The sequence below is a fragment of the Caretta caretta genome, chromosome 24 (genome assembly GCF_965140235.1).
Source record: "Caretta caretta isolate rCarCar2 chromosome 24, rCarCar1.hap1, whole genome shotgun sequence".
NCBI classification, from domain to species: Eukaryota; Metazoa; Chordata; order Testudines; family Cheloniidae; genus Caretta; species Caretta caretta.
In genome coordinates this window covers 971,608-998,915 of record NC_134229.1, presented here as the reverse complement: position 1 = coordinate 998,915, position 27,308 = coordinate 971,608, and the positions used below count along the sequence as shown (strand labels likewise).

The 27,308-nt window shown below is 65.3% G+C and overlaps 1 protein-coding gene across 4 annotated transcripts; it reads right to left on the bottom strand.

Moving 5' to 3' along the window:
* Positions 1 to 360: 360 nt before the first annotated feature.
* On the bottom strand, positions 361 to 27,112 carry SHC1 (SHC adaptor protein 1). Of its 4 annotated transcripts, XM_075122766.1 has the most exons (14): positions 26,998 to 27,106; positions 19,747 to 19,811; positions 11,774 to 11,935; positions 7,879 to 7,949; positions 7,043 to 7,106; positions 5,990 to 6,109; positions 5,531 to 5,584; positions 5,116 to 5,167; positions 4,675 to 4,801; positions 4,259 to 4,430; positions 3,808 to 3,868; positions 3,172 to 3,336; positions 2,753 to 3,015; positions 361 to 2,263 (listed from the first exon to the last, which is right to left on the bottom strand). In XM_075122766.1, the coding sequence occupies exons 2-14, from the start codon at positions 19,756 to 19,758 to the stop codon at positions 2,135 to 2,137; spliced, it is 1,452 nt and encodes a 483-aa protein (XP_074978867.1). In that variant the 5' UTR covers positions 19,759 to 19,811; positions 26,998 to 27,106; the 3' UTR covers positions 361 to 2,134. The 4 variants fall into 4 exon arrangements, with proteins under 4 accessions (XP_074978867.1, XP_074978865.1, XP_074978866.1 ...); XM_075122764.1 differs by lacking the exon at positions 19,747 to 19,811 and having other exon boundaries at positions 26,998 to 27,112; XM_075122765.1 differs by lacking the exon at positions 5,531 to 5,584 and having other exon boundaries at positions 26,998 to 27,065.
* Between the last annotated feature and the right edge of the window lie 196 nt (positions 27,113 to 27,308).

Sequence of the window (27,308 nt, the reverse complement as noted above, 5' to 3'; positions counted from 1 at the left end):
GGGGGCAGCTGGACACAGGGCTGGGGCGATGCTCTGCTTGCCCGCTCGCTGCTGGGATGTTACCTCATTTGCAGCCGCCAACTGCGGCAGGAGGCACCTGGGCGGGGGGAGATCTCAGGCAAGGGAGGCCGAGCAGGGGCAGTTACTGGCCCTTGTAAAGCTCAGGGTCTAAGAGCGTAGGAGAGGGGCTGCTGGGGCCCAAAGGGCAAAGCATGGTCCCACTGGCTCAGAGACTCCTCAGCCAAGCACACGCCCTGTGTACCCTGGATAAAGAGCAGCTGCTGGACAGGGCCGCAGCATGCCCCTTCCTGCATGTACCCCTCCCGCCACGTCAGACGAGGAGCCACTCACAGCCATGCATTAAAGAAATACTAACTTTAATAATAACCATCCGATTCCTTTGGTATAATCAAGACCTGGTAACAAATCAAACCCATATAAAGGAGAGAGAAGGGAGAGGGGAGAAAGCAAAACCCTCCCCACATCTGAGCCCAGGCTGACTCCTCCAGGGGGGAGCAGGAGGCGTGAGGGCGAGGGTGACACTTTGGCTTCTGAGCATAACAATGTGCATGCAACACTGGGATCCCCACGGTCCATGCAGACCAGGGGTGTGCAGGCTCCATGCCCTGCAGGGAGAGGGCTCACCTGCTACAGCAGCAGAGCCAGGGAAGCCCAGAAGGCTGCTCCTGGCGGACGCTGCTTAGCACTGGCTGGGGAAACAGCAGAGCTCAGGCCAGCGGTTTTGTCCATTCCCCTGGGACCTCAGCACCCAACTTGTCCCCTGATGTGGGGAGTTCTGATTCCCCCCTTGTGGCTGCCATCTTGCTGGGTGCTACGTGCTTCCTTTGGCTGCGTGGTTGGCCTAGGCCAAGCTGGGGTACAGGGAACTGGCTGTGTCACACCCTGCCCAAGGGGCAGCAGGGCATAATGTACAGCACTGCCCCCCCAAAGGACGGGGGAGCCAAGGGGCTCTTGCCTTCCTGTGGAGAACCCCATTTACCCCACCTAATTTCCATCCATGCCCCTGCCTGGACACAGGCTGGGAGTTGCCTTCCAGGACGAGGAGTGGGACAGTGAGCAGCCTGCTGCAGAAGGAGCCACCTGAGCCCTGCTTCCAGCCAGCAGGACACTGGGATGGGAACAGGCCTGGCTGTGGCCTCTGGGAGCCAGTGGAGCCTTGCGTGAAGACAGGGGCTGTGCTCCCAGCACTCCCCCAGCAGCCAGGTGGGCTGACTGCTCGCCCCAGCCTGCCCCAGGGCCAACTATTTTGCATAAGTATCTGGGACCTGTGGAGGGTCAAGGCACAGAGTTAATACGTAAAGTGATCGGGTACATTCGGTGTGCGGCCGGCCCAGCCTTGTGCTTCGTGGAGCAGAGCGCCAGGTTCACCCAGGGAGGGCAGGGGGCCCTCCACTCCTGGCCTCTGGGGAAGATCTCCCTTGTTCTTGCCCTGTGCAGCAGGAGCCCTGGTACTGCTCTGTGGAGCGGGGTAGGGGTGACTCTCCCAAAGGGGTCACACAGGTGGTGCCACCCATGGGTACTGGCCCCTAGGGATTGCAGGGGAATGGCAGATGAAAATCCAGCCCTTCCCTGTTGGGGGTGAGCTGCCTCTCAGGGGAGGGCGGGGACCAGGAGCGCTTGGCAACCTCCAGACAGGCAGGCCTCTGAGCCAATAGGATTGAACCGTGACCTTCCTCCCAGAGGCTCAGCAGGCACTTAGAGGTCGGGGCAGGCTCCCTCCCACCCACCCTGCCTGAGGGGGGGATGAACACGGGACGAGGGGGAGCGCACGTGGTTGTGATCGGCCTTCGGAGCAGTGCCCGCAGCCGCCCACAGGGCTGGAGTTTGGTGCTAGCGGAGGCGTGGCTGGTGCAGCTCCCTGGATGCAGAAACAGGCCCCCTCCCTCTGCCCCAATACCCAGCCCTGGCTCCCCCGGCTGCCTCCAGCTCTGCTCTGTCTCCGGGGGGCTGGTGTGAGCCCAGGGAGTCTGAGCTCCTGGCGGTGAGACGGGGAGCCCCAGGGCCTCCTGGGGAAGCAGTGGCTGAAACAGTCCAAGAGCCCTGCTGGCAGACAGGGGATGAGAAGGCCAGGGTGGGCAGGGCCCGGGGGGCTCTGCCGAGGCCCCCGTGTGCCTCACAGTCTCCTCTCCACAGGCTGCTGCAGGCACAGCTCGCTGCCCGCCGAGATGATGGGCAGGTGATTGTCCATGTGGTAGCTGATCAGGTGACTGACGCTCTCAAAGCGATGATCCTTCGTCCGCACCTGCAGGGGCCAGAAACCGGGCTCAGAGGATGGCCAATAAGTGGGTGGAGCCAGGAGGCACGTGCGCCCTCTTGTGACCAAATGATACATGGCAGCACAAACCCCGCAGAGACGAGCCAGTGTCCCGTCCGGTCCACACATGCCCCCTTGCAGGACCCAGCTGAGGCACCTCCAGGAGGGTGGGGTGGCCGTACCCACCTCCGGGGCGGGGGTGGCTAAGGGCCCACGGGGCTGAGCTGGAGCCAGGGCCGGAGCGGGGCAGGGCTCCTGTCAATTGTTCTCACATACAGAACCCAGGAGCCCATGGGGGGCAGGAATATGGGGTGCTGGCCCTGTGCCCAGCTGGCACCCCAGGAGACCCGCAGGGTAACACTGGGCAGTGGCTTGGCTTTGCTCTGGGCTCCCAGCTCTGATTAGCTCTTCCCCTGAGCACCAAGCCTGTAGGACTGGGGAAGGGAGCCCCGCACCATGGCCCCAAGGCCGACTCACCACTCCCTCGGGGTCGACCAGCAGCAGGTGCTTGGGCTGCCCACCCTGCAGCCCGGTCAGCACGTACTGGCCCGGTGTGGTGGTGCTCTCCCGCACCAGGAAGTCCCCGTTCACCTTCAGCAGCTTCTCTGCCTCCTTGCGGCTCATCTTCCCGTGGTACCAGGGCTCCCGCCGCAGCTGTTCCTCCATGGAGGCCAGGAGCTGGGCCGGCGTCAGCCCCACCGGCACCGCAGGCGGGACGCGCAGGGCGTCCTCAAAGGGCTCTGCGGGGGGAGAGAAGCAGGGGCTGGATGGACACGGAGCCCACACCCATGCCATGCCCTGAGGCTCTAGCCGGTTGGACAGAGGCAAGCTAGGCCCCTCAGCCCAGCAGCCATGCAGAGCTGGTGCAGAGGGCCAGCAGGACCAGCCTCACTCACTCATGTCGAAGAGGTCTCGCTGGGCACTGCCGTTGGCCGTGCCCGGGATGCTGGTGGCAGAGGCCTGGCGCGACCTGTCCAGGTTCTGCACGTTGACATAGGATGGGTCGTCAAACAGATCGGTGCGAATGGCTGGGCCGGTGCCGGGGGGGTATTTATCCCTTCCTGCAGGGAGGGGAGCTGCAGTTAGCAGGGCTTGCCAGCCCGAGAGCCAGACCTTCCCCCCCAACCTCAGCTACAGGGTCCAACACCCCCCCTGCTGGGCCTTGGGTTACCCCAGGGACAGCGGCAGAGACCCCAGCTAGGGGGCAGGAGGAGACCAGCCCCACACTCTGCTGGGAGCCCTTGATTTGCTCCATGTGATCCTGGCAAACCCAAAGATGATGCAGAACCGGACCCAGGGACATGAAAGCCCTGGGGCATTCAAGCTCCCTGCCCTGGCACACACAGGGCACTGGGCCTGGCACCATGGGTGATGCTCAGAGATTAGCCTGTCCCACTACGGAGGGCAGCGTGGAGGCAATGCTGGAGCCAGCCCCGTCGCATGGGGCAGGAAGGCGCTGAGCCGTGCCAGGCCATGAGGCCCCCAGCAGGTGGGTGAGGGAACCTGTGGCACGGCTGCCCGTGGTCCGGTACCTTGGGCGGGAGGGTGCTGCTTCCGGGGCTCGTGCTCTGCGCTGGACATCTGGCCCACAGGCTGCAGGAGGAAGAGACAAGGCTCAGACTGTTCCCTTCTCCTCCCCATGCCCGCAGTGCCCAGCTCCAGTGGCCTCCAGCCTGACCATGTGCCACCCATCCTGCACCGACTGGCAACAGGCAGCCCCTTCGGGGGCAGACTGGCCTGCAGATGCCCCCTGTGCATGGACGTACCTTGCTAGGTTTCACCCTGGGGTCTGAGCAGGAAAGAGGGACTCATCGGCCAGGTGGCCCTAGGCCCCCCACTCAGCCCTGAGTTGCTTCCCCTCTTTCTGGCCACACCATGGGGATGGTAGCTCCCCCCACCCCAAGCTGGCCCCAAGGGACCCACCCGGCATGGCCCTGGGAAGGGGTGCAGTGGGACGAGCCGGTGGAAGCGAGTGATGCTTACCAGCGTTGCCCCCAGGGGATTAGGCGTCTGGGTCGCACTGGCAGCCTCACGCAGCCGCATGTCCACCACACCCCCAAGGGGGGGCTCTTTGCCGGGGAAGTCATTGTAGTACTGGTGGTCCGATGGCTCTTCCTCCTCCTCGTCCCAGGCCGAGCCGTCGAACCCGGCCATCCTAGGGGTTGGCCAGCACGGGGTGAGCGGCAACATGCCCCAGCTCTGCCACGCGCCCTCCGCTCCCCCCGCCAGCTCAACGCCTGGCGCCCCACCAAGGGCACTGGGGTTCCTTGTCTCAGGCCCAGCAGCCCCTGGACTGGACCCAGGCAGCCAGAGCGTCCTGCCCAGAGCCCCGCCATCCGGCCAGGGAGCTCCAGGGGATCCTCACACCCTGCAGCACCCCACTGAGGGTCCCCCCGTACCTGTCATGGGGCGTTACGAGCTTTGGGGGGTTTTTCAAGTACTGCTTGAAGCGCAGCTCAAAGGCCTGCCCAATGGTGCTGATGACATCCTGCGCCAGGCCCTCGGGGCACTCCAGGATATGGCAGGCTGGAGAGGGAACAAGAGCAGGGCTCAGAGGGAGGGACCCTGCACCCACACCCACCCACCCACCCCGAGCACTGCCAGGCTCCCATTACACCCACCCCGGCCCACCCTGGCAGCAGGGCCCCAGCAAAGCAACAACTGCTGCTGCAGGCCCAGAGCCAGCCAGGGGGTCTCTGCGAGCGCAGCCTGGGGGGGCCGCCAGCCCAGCTCTCGTGGCCCCGGCTGGCTGGGGGGCAGCACTGGGCCGAGGCAGGCGTCCCGCAGCGGTGGGGTTAATGGCTGTGCCAGCCAGCCAGGAGGTGGCAGAAGTCACTCACCTCTCTGATTGACGGGGTCTTTGGCAACGTAGGCGACGTACTCGGCAGTTTCCTGTGGGTGAGACGCGGCGGGTGAGGTGGGAGTGGCACCCAGAGCTGGGGGCACCACCCCACCCGTCGCCCACAGCCTAGTGTTCAGCACAGCGATGGCAGTCCCAGGCATGAGGCCAGGGTGAAGGGCTGGGGGATGTACCAGGGCACCAGCCCGGCCCTGCTGGAGCGGCTCACCCCTGCTGGGGCAGTAACGGGGGTGCTGGCCAAATGCAGGGGCTTGGGTCAGAACGGCACCGCAAGCGGGCCAGCAGTGGGGGAGAGCTCCCCTGCTCCTCCGAAGGAGCCCTGGACGGAGGTGGGATGGAGCCCAGCCATCAGCGGAACCTGGACACAGAGCAAAGGTCCCCAGCGGCTCACTCACCGGGTCCCCCCCGGAGGCGAAGGAGATGGACTGCATGTGATGGTTGGCGATGATCTGTGGGGAAGGGAGAGCCGTTGGTTAGACATAGCCCCTGGCTGCTCTGCCCAGACAGGGACACCTAAGTGGGGGAGACACCCCCAGGGACGTGGGGTCTCCGCCTGGCCTTCGGGCCCCCCCACCGCCCCTGGAGCTGGCAGCCATGGACCTGCCCTGCATGGTGCCCTGTATTGTGGCATCATGGGCCTGGGTCGAACCAGTGACCCTCCGTGGGGGCCCAGCACACGGGGTCTGAGAGGCAGGCCTGGCCTGTGTCCCCAGGCAGACAGGGAGTGGAGCTGCAGAGATGGGGGCTGGGTAGGCAGGGATGGGAGCCCCACTCCTGTTGCTCCCCAGCCATAGCAGACAGGAAGTGGGATCTGTGGCCCCACCGAGCCCCCCTCCTCGCCCGGTGAGTCTCACCTGTTTGCAGTCGGACGCCATGAGGTTGAGGCTGCTGGTGGAGATGGTGAGGGTGATGGGCATGCCGGCAAACTTGAGGTTGCTCTTGCCCAGGATGGAGTTCAGCGAGCGGCCGCAGGGCTACGGAAGCAAAGGACCGTCCGCTAGGGGGATGGGGCCGAGGGGAGAACACCCCTCACTGCCCAGTCGGGCCCCCGAGCGCCCGGGGCTCAGCCACACCAATGCTCCAACACTTCGCATCTACCGCCCCAGCCACCCCAGGCCTGGCACGGAGCGACCCGGGAGCCCCTCCACAGCAGAGCACGCCATGGCCCTGGGCCAGGTGGGAGCAGAGCTCCGCTCCAGCGCAGCCCAGCCCCTGTGCAGGCCCCACTGCCCCTCACCTTCCAGGAAAGGCAGCAGCCCCCCTCCGGCTCAGCCCTCAATCTCCCGCCGCCCGCCCCACACTCATTAACCAGCAGCAGCAGGGCCCCCCCACCCTGACTGAGGGGGGAGGGCTGCGCTGGAGCCTCTCGCTCCTCCATTAGCGCCAGACAGGGCCGCTCTGGATCGATCAGCCCCCACAGCGGGGGGCCTAGCCCAGGCCAGCCACACCTGCCAACCCACTGCAAGGGGCAGCCGCAGGGGCAGCCAGGAGAGGGCTGGAGGCTCCTGCTCCAGTAGAAGAGGGAGGGAGCAGGGGTGTGCACGGCTCCCTCCAGAGACCCATGGGGAGGGGGTGTGCATGTGCCTCCCGACTGCAAACACAAGGGCTTCCCAGCTCCCAGTGCTCCCCCCAACCCACCGAAAGCCTCCTGCCAGACACCAGTACTGCCTGGCTCCTAGAACCCGGGGTCAAATTCCCAGCTCTGACCCAGCTGAGCCGGGGCTGGGGTGAGAACACGAGCGTGTGGGAAGCGAAGGAGTCAGAGTCCTGCCCCTTTGCCCTGTGGTCCTGCCATGTCCGCTCCTCGCCCCCACCCCTGGCCCCAGGGAGTCAGCGGCAGGGCTGTCCAGACTCTGGGCGCCCCTCCAACCGCCAGAGCATGCTGCCTTTACCCGGCCTGGCCTTACCTTCCTCCTCCGGACGGCTCCTTTGGCACTGGGCACCGCCTCGCACACCAGGCTGATCGCCTCCCTGCGGGACCACAGAGCAAAGTCAGGGCAGCCCCAGGGAGCAGCCAGGCCCCAGCCACTTCCCCGATGAGCCCCCCACAGTATCCCTTCCCCCAGGGCCCGGTGACACACAGACCCCTGAGAACTGGGAGGGCAGGCACAGGTCTTAGCCCACTTGGGGAGAGCGAAGCTACAAGGAGACGGGCCCCTAGTCCAGGGCCTGGAAGCGGCTCTGCAAGGGGGATCGACCCTGCCCCCCAAAGAGGCTGCAGTCGTTCATACACACGAGCCTTGCGCAAAGGGGCCAAGGGTTGTGGGCTGAGTGCAGAAAGGGGGGAAGGGCTGGGAAGGGCCTGCCATCCTGAGAGTCCCCAAACCATCCTCTCCAGCCAGGGGAGGGACACGGGCGGGGCCCCCTTGGCCTGGCAGAGGCTGGAGCGAGTGTCTGGTTTCGCTAAGCCCATCGACAGAGGCACCGGTCTCCCTGGCACCGCCTATGCAGCTGCGGTTCAGACCCCACCACACTCCTTGGCAGCTGCCACCCAGCAGCACTGATGGGGGGCACCATGGGACTTGCTCTGGGCCCAGAGTGGCCTGGCTGCCTGACGGGCTCCCGCCCTGCTTCACCAAGTTCAGCTCACCCGCAGGGCACTGGGTCAGAACCCCCCCTCCAGGCCCATGGGCATCAGTGCAGGGGGTACATGCGGGTGCACCTCCTGGCGTGAGGCCTCTCTGCCCACAGCCAGCTATTGTGCCTGCGGGGCTCACAGGAGGCAGGGCAGCCTGGGGCTCACCTGGTGACCTGCGTCCTGGTGTTGAAATCCAGCGCCCGCATGGACTGGAGAACTTCCACGCAGCCCATGTACTGCGTGTGCGAGAGAGAGAGAGAGAGCATCAGACAGCAGGATGGGGTCAGCCCAATAACCTCCACGCCCGCTGGGATGGCACAGCCCGGCCTCTCCCGCCAGCCCCAGGGCTGCAATGCTGGCAGGCTGCTCCCCTGCACCGGCTCAGCACTCAGGGTGCAGGGCCATTCCACAGGGCCTCCCCCAGCCCCACAGCTCCAGACACCCCAGCTCCCACGCACCACAGGGTGAGCTGCAGGGGTGGAACAGGGGAGGGGCTGTGTTTGGGCACTGGCTGGCCTCACCGAAGGCCGTGCTTGGCTCCCCACGACCCCCCGTGGGCTCGCATGGGGAGGTGGGGAGCAGAAATATTACAGCGTGAAAGAACCCTCCCTGTGCTTCTCTAGGGGAGGGTCTGGGTTGGTGCCTGGCTCTGGGGCACCATCCCTGAGATGCCAACGCCCTCCAGGTGCCCCTTGGGGGATTTCCCCATACAGACCCCAGCACTGGCCCCAGGGCAGCTCAGCCACTGCACACGCCCAGCCCCCGGCCCCAGGGCAGCTCAGCCACTGCACACCCAGCCCCTGGCCAGCTCAGCCACTGCACATGCCCAGCCCCCCGGCCAGCTCAGCCACTGCACACGCCCAGCCCCCGGCCCCAGGGCAGCTCAGCCACTGCACACCCAGCCCCTGGCCAGCTCAGCCACTGCACATGCCCAGCCCCCCGGCCAGCTCAGCCACTGCACACCCAGCCCCTGGCCAGCTCAGCCACTGCACACGCCCAGCCCCCGGCCCCAGCCAGCTCGGCCACTGCACACGCCCAGGCCCCAGCATCGCAGGGAGTTAGTAGGAGGAACCCACCATCCCCTGCAGGGGTCAGTAACCCACCCTCTCTGCTCCCATGACCCAGCCCCCCTGGACCCTCGGGAGGAGCCCTGTGTGAGGATGTGACGCAGCAGGGAGGGGGGAGTGTTGACCTGGGAATGTGCCCTGGGGATGGGAGACCCGAGAGCCTGTCCCCTGAGCCAGGAGGGGGAGGTGACACCTCTGCCCAGGAATGTGGACGGAGGCTGCAGCAGGGAACCTGCTGGGTGGGTTTAGTTTTCAGTTTGGGGCTGGGTGGAGGAACACAGGGAACCCCAGGGCTGGGGTCTAAGCTCCCTGCTCCCCCAGAAGGACTTGACTGAGGGGTCCTGGTTGTACCCACAAGCTCTGTTCTGGACTGTGTTCCTGTTGTCCAATAAACCTTCTGTTTTACTGGCTGGCTGAGAGCCTCAGTGAATCCCAGGAAGAGGGGTGCAGGGCCCGGACTCCCCCACACTCCGTGACACCCTGCACACCCGTTAGATGATGAAAAGGGCACAATTCAAAAGCCCCATTCCCAGGATGGTTTCGGGAGCCCGCTAGTGCCCCCTTGGCTTGGCAGAGCCCTGAGCCCTGCCTCTCTTGGCTGATGCCAGCTGGGTAGACACTGGCCCTGGGGTCGTTTGCTCCCTGCCCCCAGCTGGGCTAGGCACTCATGCCAGACACGGTAACTCTCACTTCTGCCTACCAAGAACAGAGCTTCTCTATTTAATGCCCCCCAGGTGTGGCCTTGATGCTGCAGGGGGAGTCTCCGAAGAGCTAAATTCAGCCTTCCCTATCTCTTCCTATGCTGCGGGGATGGGGGCGTAGGGCTCTGAAGGGAGGCCCCCAGCAAGGGACTCTGAGCAGGGCCCCCTGCAAGCCCCTGCAGGCTAGAAACGGGGCTGTTTAATCCTGGCTCAGGTCACAAGTGAAATGAGTTGTCTGGTCTCCGCCTGGTGCTCCATGTGCACGTCCTGCCCCAAATGCGTTGCACCCACTCAAGACACACCCAGTTTGTGAGCTGTCAGCAGAGCTGGGGGGAGAGCAGTGAGCTGCCCGGCAGGAGGGGGCTGCCCGGCAGAGCTGGGTGTGGGAAGCTGAGTCCCCTTCCCTGGTCCTGCACCCTGCCCCAGCCTCACCCCGTCAAGCCCCAGGCCCCGAGGCTCTCAGCAGCAGGGACCAGAGCGGGCAGCCAAGCTGAAAAGCATGAGGCAAAGAGGAAAGGGCCAGCCCAGCTGGTACGCAGGGGGAAGTGCCTGGCGCTGCCCCACCACGCACGGGGCTCTGCAGGCTGAGCTAACATTGCAGGCAGGCTCCAGCTACACCACCTGGGGGGAGACAGCCAGGAGCGCCCCAGCACCAAGGCTGAGGGCGTCTCTTGGAGCGGAGAGCTGGGATACTGTGCTCTAAGCAATGCACTGGAGTGGCCAGCGAGTCTGGCTCGGTGCTGCCCTCTGCCGCATGGCACCAGAGCCATGGTGCCAGTGTGGGAGGCTGGCCAGCACATCCTGGGGTCTGTCCCCAGGGCCCCGTGCAGGGTTTAAGCGGCGCCCACGGACTGGTTCCAGATGTCGCGTATTGACACCTCATCAGTTACTGGGAGTGGACACATCCACCCTGACTGAACCAGCCCGGTCAGCACTGGTTCCCCACTTGTGAGGTAGCTCCCTTCTCTTCGTGTGCCAATATAGTTATGTCTGGATCTGTAATGTTCCCTCCATGCATCTGAAGAAGTGGGGTTTTGACCCACGGAAGCTGATGCCCAAATCAATCTGTGAGTGGCTTTAAGGTGCCACCGGACTCCTGGTTGTGTAGGTATGGCTGGGCATGCCCAGTTACACCCGTGCCCAGGCACATGGGGCCAAGGGCGGTCCAGCGGATGGCGCAGCCCAGAGGCTTTGATCCCAGCATGGCCAGGCAGCAAAACACGCTGGAAGCTGCAGTCTCCACAGGCAGCTCCGAAGAAGCCCGTCGGATGGAGGGCAGGGGTCCCTGCGTGGAGCGACGGGGGTGCCGGGCACCGCGGAAGGGACCCCCGCTGGGAGCGGGCTCTGGCAAGCTGTGCTGGGTCACAGGGAGGAGGAAGGCTCCTGGCCCAGCGCCCGAGGGCCAAGCAAGAGGCCAGCGCCAATGCAAGTGAGGGAGTGTGGCAACACTTCCCCATGGAGCGGCTGCCTCGGGCTTCCTGTGCCTCCTACAGCGCCCGTCTGAGTGGGCATCTGCCTGGCGGACTTGGGAGGCACCCTGACCCCAGCTGCCCCCACCCTGCCTACCAAACCGCTCCACTCGCAGGGGGTGCAGCAGCCGCCGGCCCAGGGCCTTAGAGCCCTCAGTGTGCCCCCAGAGTTGGGGGGGGGCAGCCAGCCTGGCTGAGGTGCACGAAAGGAGAAGAAAACCCCACTGGGCACACAAAGGAAGCAGCTATGTCCAGAGCAGCTCCCCTCCCGCCCGCAGAGGAGGGGCCCCTGGCAGGCCGGGGTTTGGAGACCTCGGGTGAAGCGCTGTGGCAATGGACACGCAGGTCCCTTCCTCCCGGAGCAGCGGCACTGCAGAGCCACTCAGGGCCGGGGACTCGCGGGCCGCCCCCTCCATGCAGGCAATGAAAGCGCCCTGGGCAGAGGGTTCAGAGACACTGCCCTGCCTGGCCCTCCCGTTGTCTCCCCCGAGCCCCATCCTGCCCCCAACAGGGAGCCGCCCGGCATGGGCCCCGCCCAGATCCAATCCTGGCCTTCCGGGAACCGCATCTCCCCTGGAGGGCAGTGCCCAAAGGGGAAAGTGCCACCTGGGCCAGATTGGCAGGGCGAGCTCCCCACACACTGCCCTGCCCAGGGGCCTCTCTGCTGGGGCAGCCAGGGGTGTGGAGCAACGTCCCCTGCTGGGGGGCTGGGACAGCTGCTTAGGCTGTTGGGTCCCTACAGCCCAGTGCAGGTGTGGTCACCGCCCCTCCCTGTCCGCCCCCTGCTCCCTCCTCGCCATGCCGGGGCGCCCGCTGCACTCACCCTGACGAGGTAGGAGACGCCGGGGCCCATGACCTTGTCGTCGGGGTGCAGCCAGCCGCGGGTGGGCTTATTGACGAAGCTGCCGTGGCGGGTCCATTCGTCGCCCCCCAGCTGGCCGCCTTCCACCCGCGTCTTCTTCCCGCAGCTCAGCTTGTTCATATCCTGAGGACAGACAGCGACAGGCCCCGCTGAATCGGGGCTGGGGGCGTCCGCCGCAGCCAGCGCAGCACCCGGCTCCCCGAGGTTCCCCGCCTCCTTCATGCTGACAGCCGAGAAGCCCCGCAGGCCGAGCAGGTTGGCGGGGTAGGAGAGCTTCAGGTTGGCCATTTTGGGGAAGAAGGAGCACAGGGTGGTGGGGCTGTCCTCGGACTCCGACGAAAGCTCCCCGATGGGCAGCATGGGGCTGAGGGAGGAGGACGACAGGGAACTGGGCACGAGGGACTCCACTGGGGACCCCAGGGACCCTGCGCCAGCCACTGCCTCCTCCAGGGAGGAGACCGACTCGTTCCGGAGGTGGCTGTATTTACTCTTCTGCAGCAGATCCATGCTGGAGGGGCTCAGGCAGGCCAATCCGGCTCTGGAGCAGGGTGGCTGGCCTGGCCCTTACGGCCTGCCCCTGAAGAGACCAAGAGCCTAGGGCAGCCAGCACCCTGTGGAGCAGGGACTCCAGAAACATGCAGCTAGACCAGCTCCCACGCCAGCCCCCCGCCAGCGCAGCGTGACCACTGGGAGAGCCGGCCCCGAGCCCCCGGCCAAAGGGACGCCGGGTGAGCGTCACTGGGAGCAGGCAGGAGGGAGCAGCACCGTCTGGTCACAGTCAAAGCTCATCTCCCCGCAACACACAGCCCCGTGCACCAGCGCTCCCCAGGCAGCGGCAGACGGATCCCACCTCGTTACAGCCAGTCAATAACAAGCAGCGTGGCAAGGGCAGGACAGGGAGGGACACGCTGGTGCAGCCGGCTGGAGAGCAACCCCTGCCCCCTGCGCGATTCCAGCTAGGCTGCAGAGAGGAAGCAGGCGAGGCCGCTGGCTGCACCCGACGGGGCCCAGTGGGCGAGGCAGTCGGAGCCACAGGCTGAGCCCAGGGCTGCTGCTCCTCCACCTGTCAGGATATCCTCAAGCCGTGCTGCCCAGAGACCACTGTCCAGTCCAGTGCCCCCAGCCCTGCCAGCCTGCCAGCACTCCCTGGCCTGCTGCGCCAACCCCTGCCTCCAGCCCAGCTCCTGCTGTCTCCAGCTAGCAGGAAATCAAAGGCATGAATATTTAAAGTCCGGAGACAAGGCAGCCACAGAGCGTGTTCCAGCCCAGCCCGGCTGCACTCTGGGCACCAGCCTGGAGCCGACGAGGCCCCCTCCGTGGGCGTGGGTGCCTTGGCCCACGTGCTGGGGCCAGGGATGCTCCCCTCTCAAAGGCAGTGGGCAGCCACGCAGGCTTGGCGGGGGTCCCGTGGGCAAGGCGAGATGCAGCTGCCGCACGTGTCCAGCCAGGGCCTGGGGCCCCAGAGCGACTGAGAGGAGCAGGGAGCTGGGCAGAGACCGAGCAGGGCTGGGTGCTCCGGCTCCGGCCGGGCAGGGCGCAGGAAACTGGTGCGTTCAGCCGGCCGCAGCCAGAGGTGCAGGCGGAGATTCCCCAGCTGCCGGGAGCTGGGGAGGAGCTGCTGCTTCCTGCATGGAGCTGGCTCTAAGTGACTGCGGCTCCCGGGAGAGGAGAGGGGGCTGCTGCCAATCGGAAGGGCAGTGCTGACTCACAGCCTCTGCCCACAGCGGGGGGGCCCTCACTCGCTGGCTCCCTCCCGAAGGGGTGTGGTCGCAGGGAGTATCTAGAGCAGAAAATCAAGGTCACGGGCATGGGGCGGAGCCAGGGGGGAGCACAGACCGGGGGTGCCCTCTCTCTGCAGGGACACGTGGGCCTGTGTGCCGGGCGGGGGCACCACGGCTCTCCATGCTCACCCCCTTCTCCCATCCGGCCCAACACCCGCTGGGTGCCAGCTCTCCAGCCCCGGCAGGACAGGTAAAGCAGGGCCCCGTGGCACCCGACTCCAAACTCCCCTTTCCATGCTGTGCCAGACGCTCCGCCCCTCCCCGCTGTGGGTGAAGAGAGCCTTCTCCTCTGCAGCGCCTGTCACCCGCAGCAGCCGTCCCTGCCCTTCCCAAACCTGCCAGTCACTCTGAGCACCAAGCTTGCTCCAGCACTGCGGGTGCTGGGGGGCAGCACGCCGAGGCACGTGAGACCCACGTTCTCATGCCCTTTGCGTGTCACTTTCAGCCAGGCCCAAGCCGCGGGGAGCAGCACCCCCCCGCCCACACATGCTGCTGCAGCCAGCTCTGGACACGGCAGCACTGGGCTGAGGCCCGAGGCCTCTGGGGCAGGCTCGGGTCAGAGTTTGTACTAACTGAAGAGCGAGAAGGATACAATCAGCAACAGCCCCCAGGGCTACTTGCAAATTGCCAGCTCCCCACTGGGCCACAGAACCGCGTCTGCAGAATACAGCTCTCTAGTCCAGCGGGCCCGGGCGAGGGAAGTTTGGGCTGGTGGGCAGTCCTCACTAGTGTTCAGAGTTAACACCCACCTCAGGCCACACCGCTCAGAGCTATTGTTTCAGGCTCTCTGCAGACTCAGGACAACAGCTCTGCCTCGGTTCCACGCAAATCCCTTTGGCTGCTCTACAGCCAGAAGGGCTGGAAACACAAGGGGTGGACTCCTAGCAAACGAAAGGCCCTGGCTCCACCACTGGACCCAACTCCATGAGATTTCACTGGCGGGTCCCCTTACGACTGCTCTGGCTCTGAATGGAGGCTGAGGCCGGAGCTGAGCCCCGCAGGGCAGGACGGATATTCCTGGGTGTGGCCAGCCCCAAAGGCTAAGCATGAGTAAACGACACTCCCCCAGCCAGACACATCGCAGGGGAGCACCGGCTCCAGGCCTCAGAGCAGCACCGCCAACTTGCCATGGCCACGTCCCCCATACGGGTGTCAGCGCTTCCCAGACGCGGTGCGAGCCCTGGCAGGCAGCCACGAGCAGCAAGGGAAATGGAAATCTGGCCAAGGCTGGAAATAGCCTCCCCAGCAGCACGCGCGGCGTCGCCAAGGGGCTGCTGCTAACCACAGCAGGGAGGCTCAGCCGGCCTCCGGGAGCCACCAGCACCACAGACAAGAGTCCTCGGGCGCAGCGGTGAGATCCCCCGTGCACCCCCACCCCCGGGAGATCCCTGTGCACTCTGCGCTCCCACCCCCGGGAGACCCCCGTGCACCCCCACCCCCGGGAGATCCCCGTGCACTCTGCGCCCCACCCCCACCCCCGGGAGATCCCCGTGCATCCCCACCCCCGGGGAGATCCCCGTGCACACACCCCTCCCAGCACCATTCACCAGCGCTCACCACAGCCTCTCGCACCAGGGAATGACCATTCCAGGGGTCCCTGCACAGTCCGTGTGAGAGCAGAGCTCACTCTGCCTGGGGCCCAGCAGCGCTGCACAGCCACTTGAAAGGCATGCAGGAAGCAGCGACCCACCTACCCGGGATTTCCCTGAGCCGAGCCCTGCGTGTTCCACCCCACAGCCGAGCCAGGCTGCATGCTCTTGGCAGGCAATGGAGGGGCTTGCGCCCCCCGGAGGCCAGGCAGCTGTGCACTGCCCTCTGCTGGAAGGGGCAAACAGCCAGCCAATGGAAATGGGGTCGAAGGTCACCGAGCACCAAAGCACGGTGCCCTACCTGCCTATCACAAGGGGGCGGGGGGGCTGGAGCCGTACTCTGCCGGTGGCATCAGGTGCCCGGTGCAGACTAGCCCCAGCAGCAGCAGGAAGGGGGCAGAGCAGCCCCCGCCTGAACCTCCCTGCTCTGCGCCTTTTCCACTCCCCCTGGAGCCAAGGGTCTGTTCATTGCCCGCCCCACGTCTCTGGAGCAGCTTCCGAGGACAGCACAGGGGCCAGGATAAAAGCTGGCTGGAGTCGCACACAGGAAGCAGCTGCCCATGGGAGCAGGGAGTGAGGGGCAAAGGGAGTGGCTCAGGGCTTTGCCTTAACTCCTTCACTCCCAGACCGGGCAGAGCCCTGGAGCACAGGGGTGGGGGAACAGGCATGGGCAGCGAGGGCTTGGCGCGGGGCTCTACGCAACTGATCCAAACGAGACCTGAGCTCCACGAACTCACTCCTGATCTGCAGGTTCCCCCAGTCCTGACCCGCAGCCCCTGCTAGCCCAGCCCTGGGCTCCCCCTAGCTCTGCTGGTGCCCCTCAATCCCGACCCGCAGCCCATTATCCCAGCCCTGGGCTCCCCCCCGCAGCTCTGCTGGTGCCCCTTGTGACACAGTGGGGACTGAGTGGGGCGGATTGTCCTAGGAATAAAGAAAAGGAGTACTTGTGGCACCTTAGAGACTAACCAATTTATTTGAGCATGAGCTTTCGTGAGCTACAGCTCACCAACATCTGATGAAGTGAGCTGTAGCTCACGAAAGCTCATGCTCAAATAAATTGGTTAGTCTCTAAGGTGCCACAAGTACTCCTTTTCTTTTTGCGAATACAGACTAACACGGCTGTTCCTCTGAAACCTGTCCTAGGAATGTGGCAGGGGAGTTTACTGGGACTTTCTGCATCGGTGATGAGATAGCAGGGGGTGACTTCACTGGCTGGGATGATACCTGAGCCTGTAACCTGAGCCGGGAGGGTGGCTGGGGCCAGGTAACACCTTCTGCCTGGGAAGCTGGACAAAGGCTGGAGGAGGAGCTGGGGGGAGGCTGGGTGAGCCGGCTGGAGGGAGTTTCGGAGGGAGTTTCGGTTGTTGGAGTGGGCTGGGGAAGAGGAGAGAGCCCCAGAGCTGGGGTCTAAGCTCTCTAACCCCCAGAAGGGCCTGACTAAGGGGTCCTGTTTATGTCTGCAAACTCTGGTCTGGACTGTGTTCCCGTCGTCTCTAATAAACCTTCTGTTCTACTGGCTGACTGAGAGTCACAGTGAATTGCAGGAAGTGGGGGTGCAGGGCCCTGACTTCCCCAATCTCAGTGACAATTGGTGGCAGAGGTGGGATCTACTGCACCCATGAACAACGAAGAGGGATTGACAGAGACAAGGCGTGCTGAAGAGTCGGAGAGGAGCGGTTTCGGGGGCCGGAGGAGCTACGCTTAACTTTTGGGAGTGTGTGACCAGCAAGAAGGACTGTTGCAATAAAGGGGTCCCCTTGGGCACTGCGGTGAGCAGTCTCGGGGAGGAGGAGTCTGCAGCTCGACCCTGGGAGAGAGGTGGTGACCGGGAGAAGGGCTGGCACAGTAGGGGTTCCTCCTGGACACCACCGCTCCAGCACACAGGCCTGCGAGTGGCCAGCAGGAAGATGTTTGGGCTGACTCCCGAGATGTACAGGAGAAGGTTCCAGAGTCAGCGTAAAGCCCCTGAGGGCACATATCTACAAGCTCTGGTCTGGACTGTGTTCCTGTCGTCTCTAATAAACCTTTTGTTCTACTGGCTGGCTGAGAGTCACGGTGAATCGCAGGAAGTGGGGGTGCAGGGCCCTGACTTCCCCAATCTCCATGCCACCCCTCAATCCTGAACCACAGCCCCTGTTATCCCAGCCCTGGGCTCCCCCAGCTCTGCCGGTGCCCCTCAATCCCGACCCGCAGCCCCCTCCCATCCCAGCCAAACTCCCCCAGCTCTGCTTTTGCCCCTCAATCCCGACATGCAGCCCCTGCTAGCCCAGCCCTGGGCTCCCCTGCACAACTCTGCTGGTGCCCCTCACTGCTGCCCCATGGTCCCCCTGCTAAATAGTCCTTGGTTTCCCAGACACGGAGCACGGGTTACATGGACCTGAGCCAAACTGCAGAGATTTAGCAAGAAGAACAAAGTGGGACTTGAATAGGACTGGACAACTCACTTCACATGTGACGTGGGCCAGGCGGAGCCACTCCTGGCGAGCATGGATGCTCCTTGGTCTCCAGAGTCCCGTTTACGTGAGCGAGCACCTCAGCAGAGACAAGCAGTCAAGCTGGGGCTTCACCAAGATCTGCCCCAACACAAGGAAGCGTGCGTGGCTCCCCCCAGCACAGCCCCCAACGGACAGCGGGGTAAACAACTCCCAGTCATACGCTGGGAAACCGGGTTAAAACACACCCCTGGTTGCGTCTGGACCAGCGGCCCCAGGAGCAAGGCCCTCGTGCCAGGAGTGACAGGGCCGGCTGCAGGCAGGTGTGGGAAGTAGCCCGGGCTAGCCCATGCCAGAAAGGGAGAGTCTGCAGCCCGTGTGCGGCGGAGCCATTAGCGAGGTTTAACTGCAGCACCACAGCCGCGGGTGGGGGAGCTGGAGAGGGCAGGGAGCCCATGGCTAAGAGGAAGTTAACTCAGCGCCCCACGGGGGAGCCCTGGATGCTGCAGGGAGGTGGAGGCAGAGCTGCTCTCTCCCAGCCCTGGGATGATGCAGGGACAAGGCCTGGGGGACGGGGAGCAAGGGCCCTTGGAGAGCCAGACCCTGATCCCTGCCCAGATCCCTTGAGACCGGGAAAGCAGGTGGGCCAGGAGCCCGGGCTAGAGAGACACATGGGCTGACCCAGCCTGTCAACAACTGCGGCCAGGTGAGGCCTAACTCTTCTTCAGCCGCCAGTGCACAGAGAGAGCCCTCCCCGCCAGGCACATGCAGCCTGCCCAGAGTTCCCAGGCGGTAGCATGGGGCCAGGAGAGAAGCCGGCCCCCAGGCTCTGTGGGCTCACTGGGGACCAAGGCCTGTGCTTTCCAGCCACCCTGCCGCGCTCCTGGCAAAGGCCAGACAGCAGGACCCATGCAGCGCGGCCTCAGCCAGGCATTGTGAGGCAGGGACCCAGAAGAGAGAAGACTGCAGCCCAGCGGCTGGGCACAGTACGTGCTCTCTGGCTGTCGGACTCCAACAGAATCCAGCCCCTTCCAAAGCAGCTGCTCCATCCCAGGGCTGAGCGTGCTGGATCCCATTTCTGGAGAGCTGGTGGGGAAAACAAGCCCTGCAGAGAGCCCTCCCCCCACAGCCAGCGAGCAGTCCGAGAGACATCGGGAGACTCCTCCAGCCCTGCTGGATGCTCTGAGGAGCAGAGGTCAAGGGCCGGGGGCCCTCGGGTCCGTGCTGGATGCCTCCCAACTCCTTCTCTGGGGCGGCCGCACACAGTGGCTCTGCCTGGGCCTCTGCCACAGGGTCCAGCACCCGACGCCCTCCTAGGAAATACAAACCCGGGAGCTGAGACAGAGCTTTGGAGCAGGCGAGCAGCTTGGGAGGAAACCCACGCGGAGCCATGCGCACACAATGACGCACAGAGCCGGACAGAGAGAGTCTGTGCGAGTTCAGAAGACGCCGCACCAATTCATGCTTCCTTGGCTGACATGCCCACCTGCTCCCTCCTGCAGCCAGGAGACATGGCTACTTGTGGGCAAGCCGTTTGTTCTCGCCCAGAGCTGACACAAGGTCTCTTGGACAGGCCAGAGCCCCCGGCAGACTGCGATCCTGATGTGCAGCCACACGACAGGCTGCGGACGCGCTCCCTGCGGGCAGGGCGTGCGGCTCAGGAAACGCACCAGAGAAGGGAGACGTGCAGGAAGGCAGGCAGACGTTCGGCCAGCGGCAGGTCCTTCCCCAAGTGACACAGCAGAGGCACCGGTGACACTGCTACCCGATCCCATGGGGTGAAAGCATCTGTGTCCCATCTCCCAGATCTCACGCACACGCCAGCTCTCTCTCCCTCTCTCACACCCAGGCTCCCTGCAACTCTCTGCAACAGCAGGAGCCGTGTGTCCAGGAATGGCTCTTCATCACCAAGGGGGACAGAAAATTGTGGGACCCCCAGGAGTCACATTCATGGCCCCCTTTGGGGTCACATGGTTGGGCACAGCTGCTCAGTGAGAAACACACCAGAGCCCAGTAAGAAGACGCAGGAGAGGCCAGCGGGGACCAGCAGGTCCGAGTGAGAGAAAGAAAGTCTGGTCCATCACCAAAGCCGCCTACCCACCACCACAGTCCCCGAGAACCGCTGGCCTTACCACGTACTCCATCTGCGCCGCACACAGGGAGCAGAGCTGCAAAGCCCCTCTTCGCGGAGTCCAACCTGCGGTTCAGTGACAAACAGGGAGTTAGCCGGCCTGGCCCAGCCCCCAAGGAGGCTGCCGTGCTCTCAGCACTGACCGGACGAAGTGAATCACTCGCCATGTCTCTTGGAGCCAGCCCCACCATTGGGGCAGCCTCTTTCCCCACTGACTTGCTGCTTGGCTCCGTCCAAGCCAGGCCTGCCCCAGGAGGTCACTACGAGCCAGGGAAGAGATGGTGTCTGGCTGCTGGAGATCACACAGGGGAACCCCTGGCACTGGCTCCTCGTTTGGATCCCTGCTTGCTTGGGAGGCTGCCTGGCACCCGCTTCCCCAGAGGAGGCGTAGCAGACAAGTGTGGGAAGTTTGGGGTCTCAGCCAAGGTGAGCCTGGCTCCATCTGCCAGGAGATGCCGGGGCTTGGAGCAGCTGGGGTGCGGTGGGGACATGAAGGGACGCCTGGGGACGCTGCTTGCCACACATACATCCAGCCAGCCCATGGGAATCTCCCTTAGAGGAGCAGCAAACCCAGTGAGCCACTGAGACGACGTTGGAAGCCCATATTCTAGTGGAACAGACCAAAGCAACCGGGCCCGGGGGTTGCCCACCTCCAGACAGAACCTTCTGTGATGCTGCTGCCATGGGCCAGACTGAAGCAACCTACAGAGAGAGGCTGGGCTCTTGCCCCCACAGCCAGGGAGAGCCAGGAGCCTTCACCAGCACCTCCAGCCGGGAAGGAGCAAAGAAGTGGGGGCCTGTGGCTGGGTCCCAGCAAACACCCAGGGCTGCACCTAGTCTCGGCCCCCTCATAGCCCACGCACCATGCGGTCTCCCCAAGTGCCAAGGTGAGTGAGCCGCCCAGGCTGCTGCTGGAACTCCCCAGGACACTGCAGCTTTGCTGGGTTCGTGCGCCCCTTGGCGGGGCCCACAGCAGCATACAGAGCCCGCGGGTGGGGACTGTGCGCTCACCTCCCGAGGAACCACCCCTGTGGGCCCAGCCACTCCTCCGCCTGGGGGAGCAGCACTCGCAGCCCAGCCAGCGCCTGACTCCTGCCCACAGCTGCACCCAGTGAGCTTGGCAGGCAGAGACCAGCACAGGGCATGGAAGGGGAGGAGGTTCCAGGCCCAGGGAGAACATGGCCAGGGCAGTGGGCACGGCTCCTTCTATGGCCCAGAAATGTCCCACTCAGCTCCAAGAAGAAAAGGAGGACTTGTGGCATCTTAGAGACTAACAAATTTATTTGAGCATAAGCTTTTGTGAGCTACAGCTCACTGCATCGGATCCTGGCTCGACCGCCCCTCCTCCCTTTGGACAGGAAACTGCCCTCCAAGCACAGCAGGGAAACAAACCCAATCTACTTCCTGGTCGCACCTGGGCCCGGAGACATGCAGCTGCCTGGGCAGCCCGGCCCTGGGGTGGGCGCCTGGGCCCCACTGAGCGCAGCCACAACTATCTATCTGGGTCCTTCCCAGGGGCCCGTCTGCAGCAGAGATGGCCCCTTGCTCCCTTGAGACGGGCCAAGTGAGGGACACCCCTCCAGCTCCTCTGCACAGACCCTGGGGACATCACAGAGCCCAGGACAGGCCAGCCAGGAGGAGACGTCACTTGCCCTTTGACCCCGGGTCCGAGGGTAACAGCTCATTTAGCATGAGCCAGTGTGAGAAGTTCATAGCTAGCTGAGCCTTCGGCGGGGCTGGGGGGCGCTCAGCTCCGCTCCAGGGCACCCCAGGACCCAGTTAAAGGACACACAGGGAAACACACCCCAGAGGGAGGGGAGAAGGCAACACAGCCACTGCCAGGGTGGGACATGGGAGCCGGGGAGAGGCCCCATCTGGGGAGCCCAGGAGCCCTCGAGACACCCCAGAGGTGCTGGAACGAGGCGATGCCCTGGTAGCCCCCAGGGGCTCTCCGACCAGCCCAGCCCCTTCACACAGGAATACCCCCCCACACGCACCCCTCCTTCCCCAGGGGTGCAGGAGCTAAAGGCAGCTGAGGGTAAACCCCAATCAGTCTGCGCTGCCCCCCCTCCCCCACAAACACCACGTCTGGCCCCCCAGAGCTGCGCTGAGCCCATTCCCAGACGCGGGACAGGCGCCCAGCAGCACTTTGGACAGAGGCTGGAGTGGTCTCTCCCCTTGGCCTCCTAGACGGGAAGCTCTTTGGGGCATGGGCTGCGTCTACTGAGCACCCACCACGGTATGGGCACTGGGGCAACCCCCAGCATGCAGCCCTGGGCACACACAATGCCAAACCATTTCAGACACCTGGAAAGTCGAGCGCCTCCTACAAGGCAGGAGAAATCCGCTTTCAAAGCCTGTGTCCTTGGGGTTATTTCAGTCCCTTTCTTCTGCTCATAATGGCAGAGACAGCGAAAGGGCTTTTCCCATCCGGGGCTGGATCCAGGCTCTGGCTGGCCCAAGTGAACCAAAGCCCCACTCTTCGCAGGGCAGGGCTACCCCTTCCCACTCACATCTTCCCTGTGAGCCAGAGGATTAGCACCCCGGAAATGGAGCAAGATATGCCCTGGAGTCCGAGGCCCACATCTGTTCTACCAAGCTATGAGCCACAGCTGGGCCCACCTGGTTCCGCCAGAGCGTTCAGCCTGCTGGGGCCATGAAGATACACAACACAGGAGGCTTCTCTGCAGCCTAAATCTCATTTCCGATCAGCTGTTTCCTGACTCAGCATTTCTGCGCACATCATTTGGCAGCCCACAGGGTGGGAGCTGGGTCTGAACAAAGCAGCACATGGCACGCAGGTTGGCTGGGCAGCTGCCATGCAGTGCGGCGAGGGCAGGGGAGTCACACCAGCAGCAGGCTCAACTAGTGGCTGTTTCCCAGGAGCTTCACTCAGGGAGGGCCCTGGGACTAGAGAGGCCCAGATTATTTCCCTGGCCCACAGGGGAAGAGTTCAGACATAAATAAACGTGAGTACAGGCCAGCACTGGCTGCCACTCGCAGTCATTAGGGTCTGGGCAGCCAGCAATAAATCACGTGGCAGAGCCGCCAGGCACAACACGGGCAAGGCAGCGAAACCTCAGCAGCTTTGCCAGCAGACCCGGTGCCCTTAAAGTGATGCTCACCCCCTGTCACTCCAGGGCACGCTCCAAGCTACCCACGCAGCAGCAACCAGGGGGATCCCAAGCCGGGTCAGAGCACAGCACAGATCCATGCCCGGGCTCAGGTTGGAGGCTGTTGTGTACTGGAGGGGGAGCAGAGATGGGAGGGGAAGCATGAGGGACCATTGAGCTTTTGGAGTATTCCTGCTCACTGCAGCTTCTGATGCCAAGACCTCGGGGAGGTTCTTAAAATACATCCAGAGGGGAGGCTCTGTGAGGCTGGGACACAAAGGCAGCAATTTAGGTGTTAATCCAAGTCCCTAGCAACAGAACCAGTGACTAATCCTACTCACCCGCTCTCCCCACCGCACACTGTAATTTACCAACATCAGCTACAAAACCCAAAGTTTAAACAACGCTCACATTCTGACAGCAAACCACAAGAGGCAGGAAATTCACAGGCTGGGTGAGAACCCAGGCCGCATTTATGCAACACGGCTGGGCTCGGTGATGAAAGAACGCTACACTTGCAGCCTGAACTTGGCATTTCTGCACTGGCCTCAATAGCACCAGCCCAGTTGCCTCTCAAGGTGAAGAGTCCAGCCTGTGAAATATACACCCAACAAGCGACAGCCCAGTACCCGTCCCTGCACAGAGTCTACGCCTTAACACAGCAGGAGGGGTCGATCCTTCTTTCGGTGCATAAGATCCTAGTGCCTGCAGGGCCCTGGGCAACAGATGAGCCAGACTGTGCCAAAGGCGATGAAGCCTGATCAACAGCAGGCCAGACGTGACTCCAAAACCCTCCACAGGAGACAAACATTCCAAGGTCTCGCTGACGGGTGAGCATTCCACACAGCTGCCACGCCCACAGGGTCAGCAGCTGCAAGCTCCCCATGGTCAGACAGTTAAATCCCCCCTGCCCTGCCCCCTGCCACGTCATGGCGTTAGAACACACAGCCCCTGCTTGGGCAACCCCTTGGAGCCCCTTTGGGATCACAGGCTCTCAAGCACGCGTCCTCTGCTCACACTACCATTGGCCAACTCTGCACAAGGAGCGGGCTCAAGCTAGCACTGTGCAGAGACCAGAGTGATCCGCCTAGCACAGCTACCGGCAGTGCGCGGCTTTACAAAGCACCAGTGCCCAGTTCCCAGGGCCACGCACCTGCCCGAGCCACTGCTGAGACCTTCCCAAACAGCTCCCAAACTCAGTCAAAGCTCTGCAGCTGAGCGTGTGATGGGTCTGCTCGCCCCAGAGCCAGGCGTTGAGCGGAGGGATTTACCGTTCGGACACGTTACCCTGCGCCCCCCGAGAGCAAACCAGAGCTACTCAGTCTGCCAGCACAAGCAGGGAGAGGCAGACTCCTTGCAGGCTGGGATGAGGAGAGGCTGCCGGGAAGCAACAGGAAATGAAGAAACACCAGGAATGTTTCCAGCCGGGGGAGGAAGGTGAAATCACAGCTGGACAAAGGTTACCAGGGATGTAAACACCAAGCGGGCCCCGAGCACCCGCTTCCTGTGGAAAGGGGGCGTCTGGTGGGGGGAGCCAAAGAAAGCCACACGAGGCACAGACACAGCTAGTCACAGCTTTCCGTCCCTTGGCTCCACTGCACCCAGACTGGGACTTGAGAGCAATGCTGCCCTGCTATCCACATGGGAAAAGGAGCGACTTGCTCCCACACCCCGTCCCAAGTGGAACCCGGTTACCACTGACAAGAGCATTGACATCAGGCTCCTCACTCGCCGGAGAGCAGCCAGTGCTGGCCTGTTCTCACACCTCCTGTTTACAGAGCAGAGCGGGGCTGCCCTGGCAGTCACCCTGCAGGGATGGAGGCTGAAAGCGAGGTGGCTACGGGTGTCACGCTGGGACCCAACCAGCCCAGGTCTGAGGCACTGGGAGCCTGGCCCCATCTCACCCTGCCAGTGGCCCTCGCTTACTCACCATCTGCTCCGTGACACACAGGGGAAAGTACAAGCACCCAGAGGCTCCCTGCCACTGGCAGATAACCGCCCCGCTCAGGGTGCCCCACAGGGACGTCTCACGGACCCCTAGACTTTAACTGTCCAGCAAGGAGCGAAAGGCCACCACAGACCCAGAGCACGTGCAGCGATAGTAACCGGCCCATGGCTGGAACCATCTACACAGGCCGCGGGGGTGATGGAGAACAGGCAGAGAGGGCAACTGGGGGGGACAAAAAGCGAGCGAGCGAGGGGGTTGCCAAGGGGGGGAAGCAGGGTGCACCGGGGAGGCTGCGGGGAAGGGGAGCTTGGGGCCAGTCCATGAGAGGAGGAGCACGAGCTGGGGAGACGCAGGCAGGTTCCTGGGGGGGCACCAGAGCAAGGGGGTTTGTCACACCCGGGGAGCCTGAACCCATAGAGACCAGCGGGCAAAGGGGGAGCTGTGGAGAGGCAGTAGGGAGCTGAGACCCTGTAAAGCAGGGGGCACCATAGGAAGTGGGGCAGGGGCAGGACAAAAAGGGGATCGGACCCAGGGCAGGATTGGTGGGCTGGGCGGCAGAAGGGATCAGGTCTGGCGGATCCGGGACGTGATCATGATGGGGGGATCGGGCCCGGGGCGGGAGGGATCCGGGACGGGATCGTGGGGGGGGGGGGGAGTGGAGGAGATCGGGCCCGGGGGAGGGAGGGATCGGGCCCGGGGCGGGATGGGGGCGGGCCCGGGGCGGGATCAGGTCTGGGGGATCCAGGACAGGATCGTGGCGGGAGGGATCGGGCCCGGGGCGGGATCAGGTCTGGGGAATCCGGGGCGGGATAGGGGCGGGGGGGATCGGGCCCGGGGCGGGATGGGGGCGGAGGGGATCGGGGGCGGGGGGCCCGGGCCGGGATCAAGTCTGGGGGATCCGGGACAGGATCGTTGTGGGAAGGATCGGGCCCGGGGAGAGATGAGGGCGGGGGCCCCGGGACGGGGGGGGATCGGGCCCGGGGCGGGATGGGGGCGGGGGCCCCGGGACGGGGGGGATCGGGCCCGGAGCGGGGGGGATCGGGCCCGGGGCGGAATGGGGGCGGGGGGCCCGGGGCGGGGGGGGATCGGGACCGGGGCGGGATGGGGGCGGGGGGCCCGGAGCGGGGGGGGATCGGGACCGGGGCGGGATGGGGGCGGGGGGCCCGGGGCGGGGGGGATCGGGACCGGAGCGGGATGGGGGCGGGGGGCCCGGGGCGGGGGGGATCGGGCCCGGAGCGGGATGGGGGCGGGGGGCCCGGGGCGGGGGGGGATCGGGCCCGGGGCGGGATGGGGGCGGGGGGCCCGGGGCGGGGGGGATCGGGACCGGGGCGGGATGGGGGCGGGGGGCCCGGGGCGGGGGGGATCGGGCCCGGGGCGGGATGGGGGCGGGGGGCCCGGGGCGGGGGGGGGCGGGACCGGGGCGGGATGGGGGCGGGGGGCCCGGAGCGGGGGGGGATCGGGACCGGGGCGGGATGGGGGCGGGGGGCCCGGAGCGGGGGGGGATCGGGCCAGGGGCGGGATGGGGGCGGGGGGCCTGGGGCGGGGGGGATCGGGCCCGGAGCGGGGGGGGGATCGGGACCGGGGCGGGATGGGGGCGGGGGGCCCGGGGCGGGGGGGGATCGGGACCGGGGCGGGATGGGGGCGGGGGGCCCGGAGCGGGGGGGGATCGGGACCGGGGCGGGATGGGGGCGGGGGGCCCGGGGCGGGGGGGATCGGGACCGGAGCGGGATGGGGGCGGGGGGCCCGGGGCGGGGGGGATCGGGCCCGGAGCGGGATGGGGGCGGGGGGCCCGGGGCGGGGGGGGATCGGGCCCGGGGCGGGATGGGGGCGGGGGGCCCGGGGCGGGGGGGATCGGGACCGGGGCGGGATGGGGGCGGGGGGCCCGGGGCGGGGGGGATCGGGCCCGGGGCGGGATGGGGGCGGGGGGCCCGGGGCGGGGGGGGGCGGGACCGGGGCGGGATGGGGGCGGGGGGCCCGGAGCGGGGGGGGATCGGGACCGGGGCGGGATGGGGGCGGGGGGCCCGGAGCGGGGGGGGATCGGGCCAGGGGCGGGATGGGGGCGGGGGGCCTGGGGCGGGGGGGATCGGGCCCGGAGCGGGGGGGGGATCGGGACCGGGGCGGGATGGGGGCGGGGGGCCCGGGGCGGGGGGGGATCGGGACCGGGGCGGGACCGGTCCGCGGCGGGTCTCACCGGGGCACCATGGATCCTCCGGGCTCGCTCGGCTGCCGGCGGCCGCGGCTCCAGCACAAACTTCTGCCCGGACCCTCCCTCGGCCACTCACTTCCGGCCCCGCCGGCCCCGGCTCGGCCTCAGCGGGCCCCGTCACGTGACGGGGGCGCGCTCCGCTCCCCACACCCGCCGGAGACGAGCCAATAGGAACGCGCGCCCCCTTCTCTCGGCTTGGCCAATGAGAGCGCTACGGCATCCGGGCGGGGACACGCCCCCCGCTGGAGTCAGTCCGTCGCGTCGCGGGCGATCACGTGAGAGGAGTCCGCCCCGCC

What these genes read in the sequence shown, in the direction of transcription:
- SHC1 (XM_048828552.2), bottom strand. Translation starts at nt 12,319, where the DNA reads ATGGATCTGCTGCAGAAGAGTAAATACAGCCACCTCCGGAACGAGTCG. An exon ending in GCGTCTCCTACCTCGTCAGG is followed by an intron (nt 7,950 to 11,773) that starts GTGAGTGCAGCG and finishes TCGCACACGCAG; the next exon opens with TACATGGGCTGCGTGGAAGT. An exon ending in GCAGCACCCTCCCGCCCAAG is followed by an intron (nt 3,337 to 3,807) that starts GTACCGGACCAC and finishes CCCTCCCTGCAG; the next exon opens with GAAGGGATAAATACCCCCCC.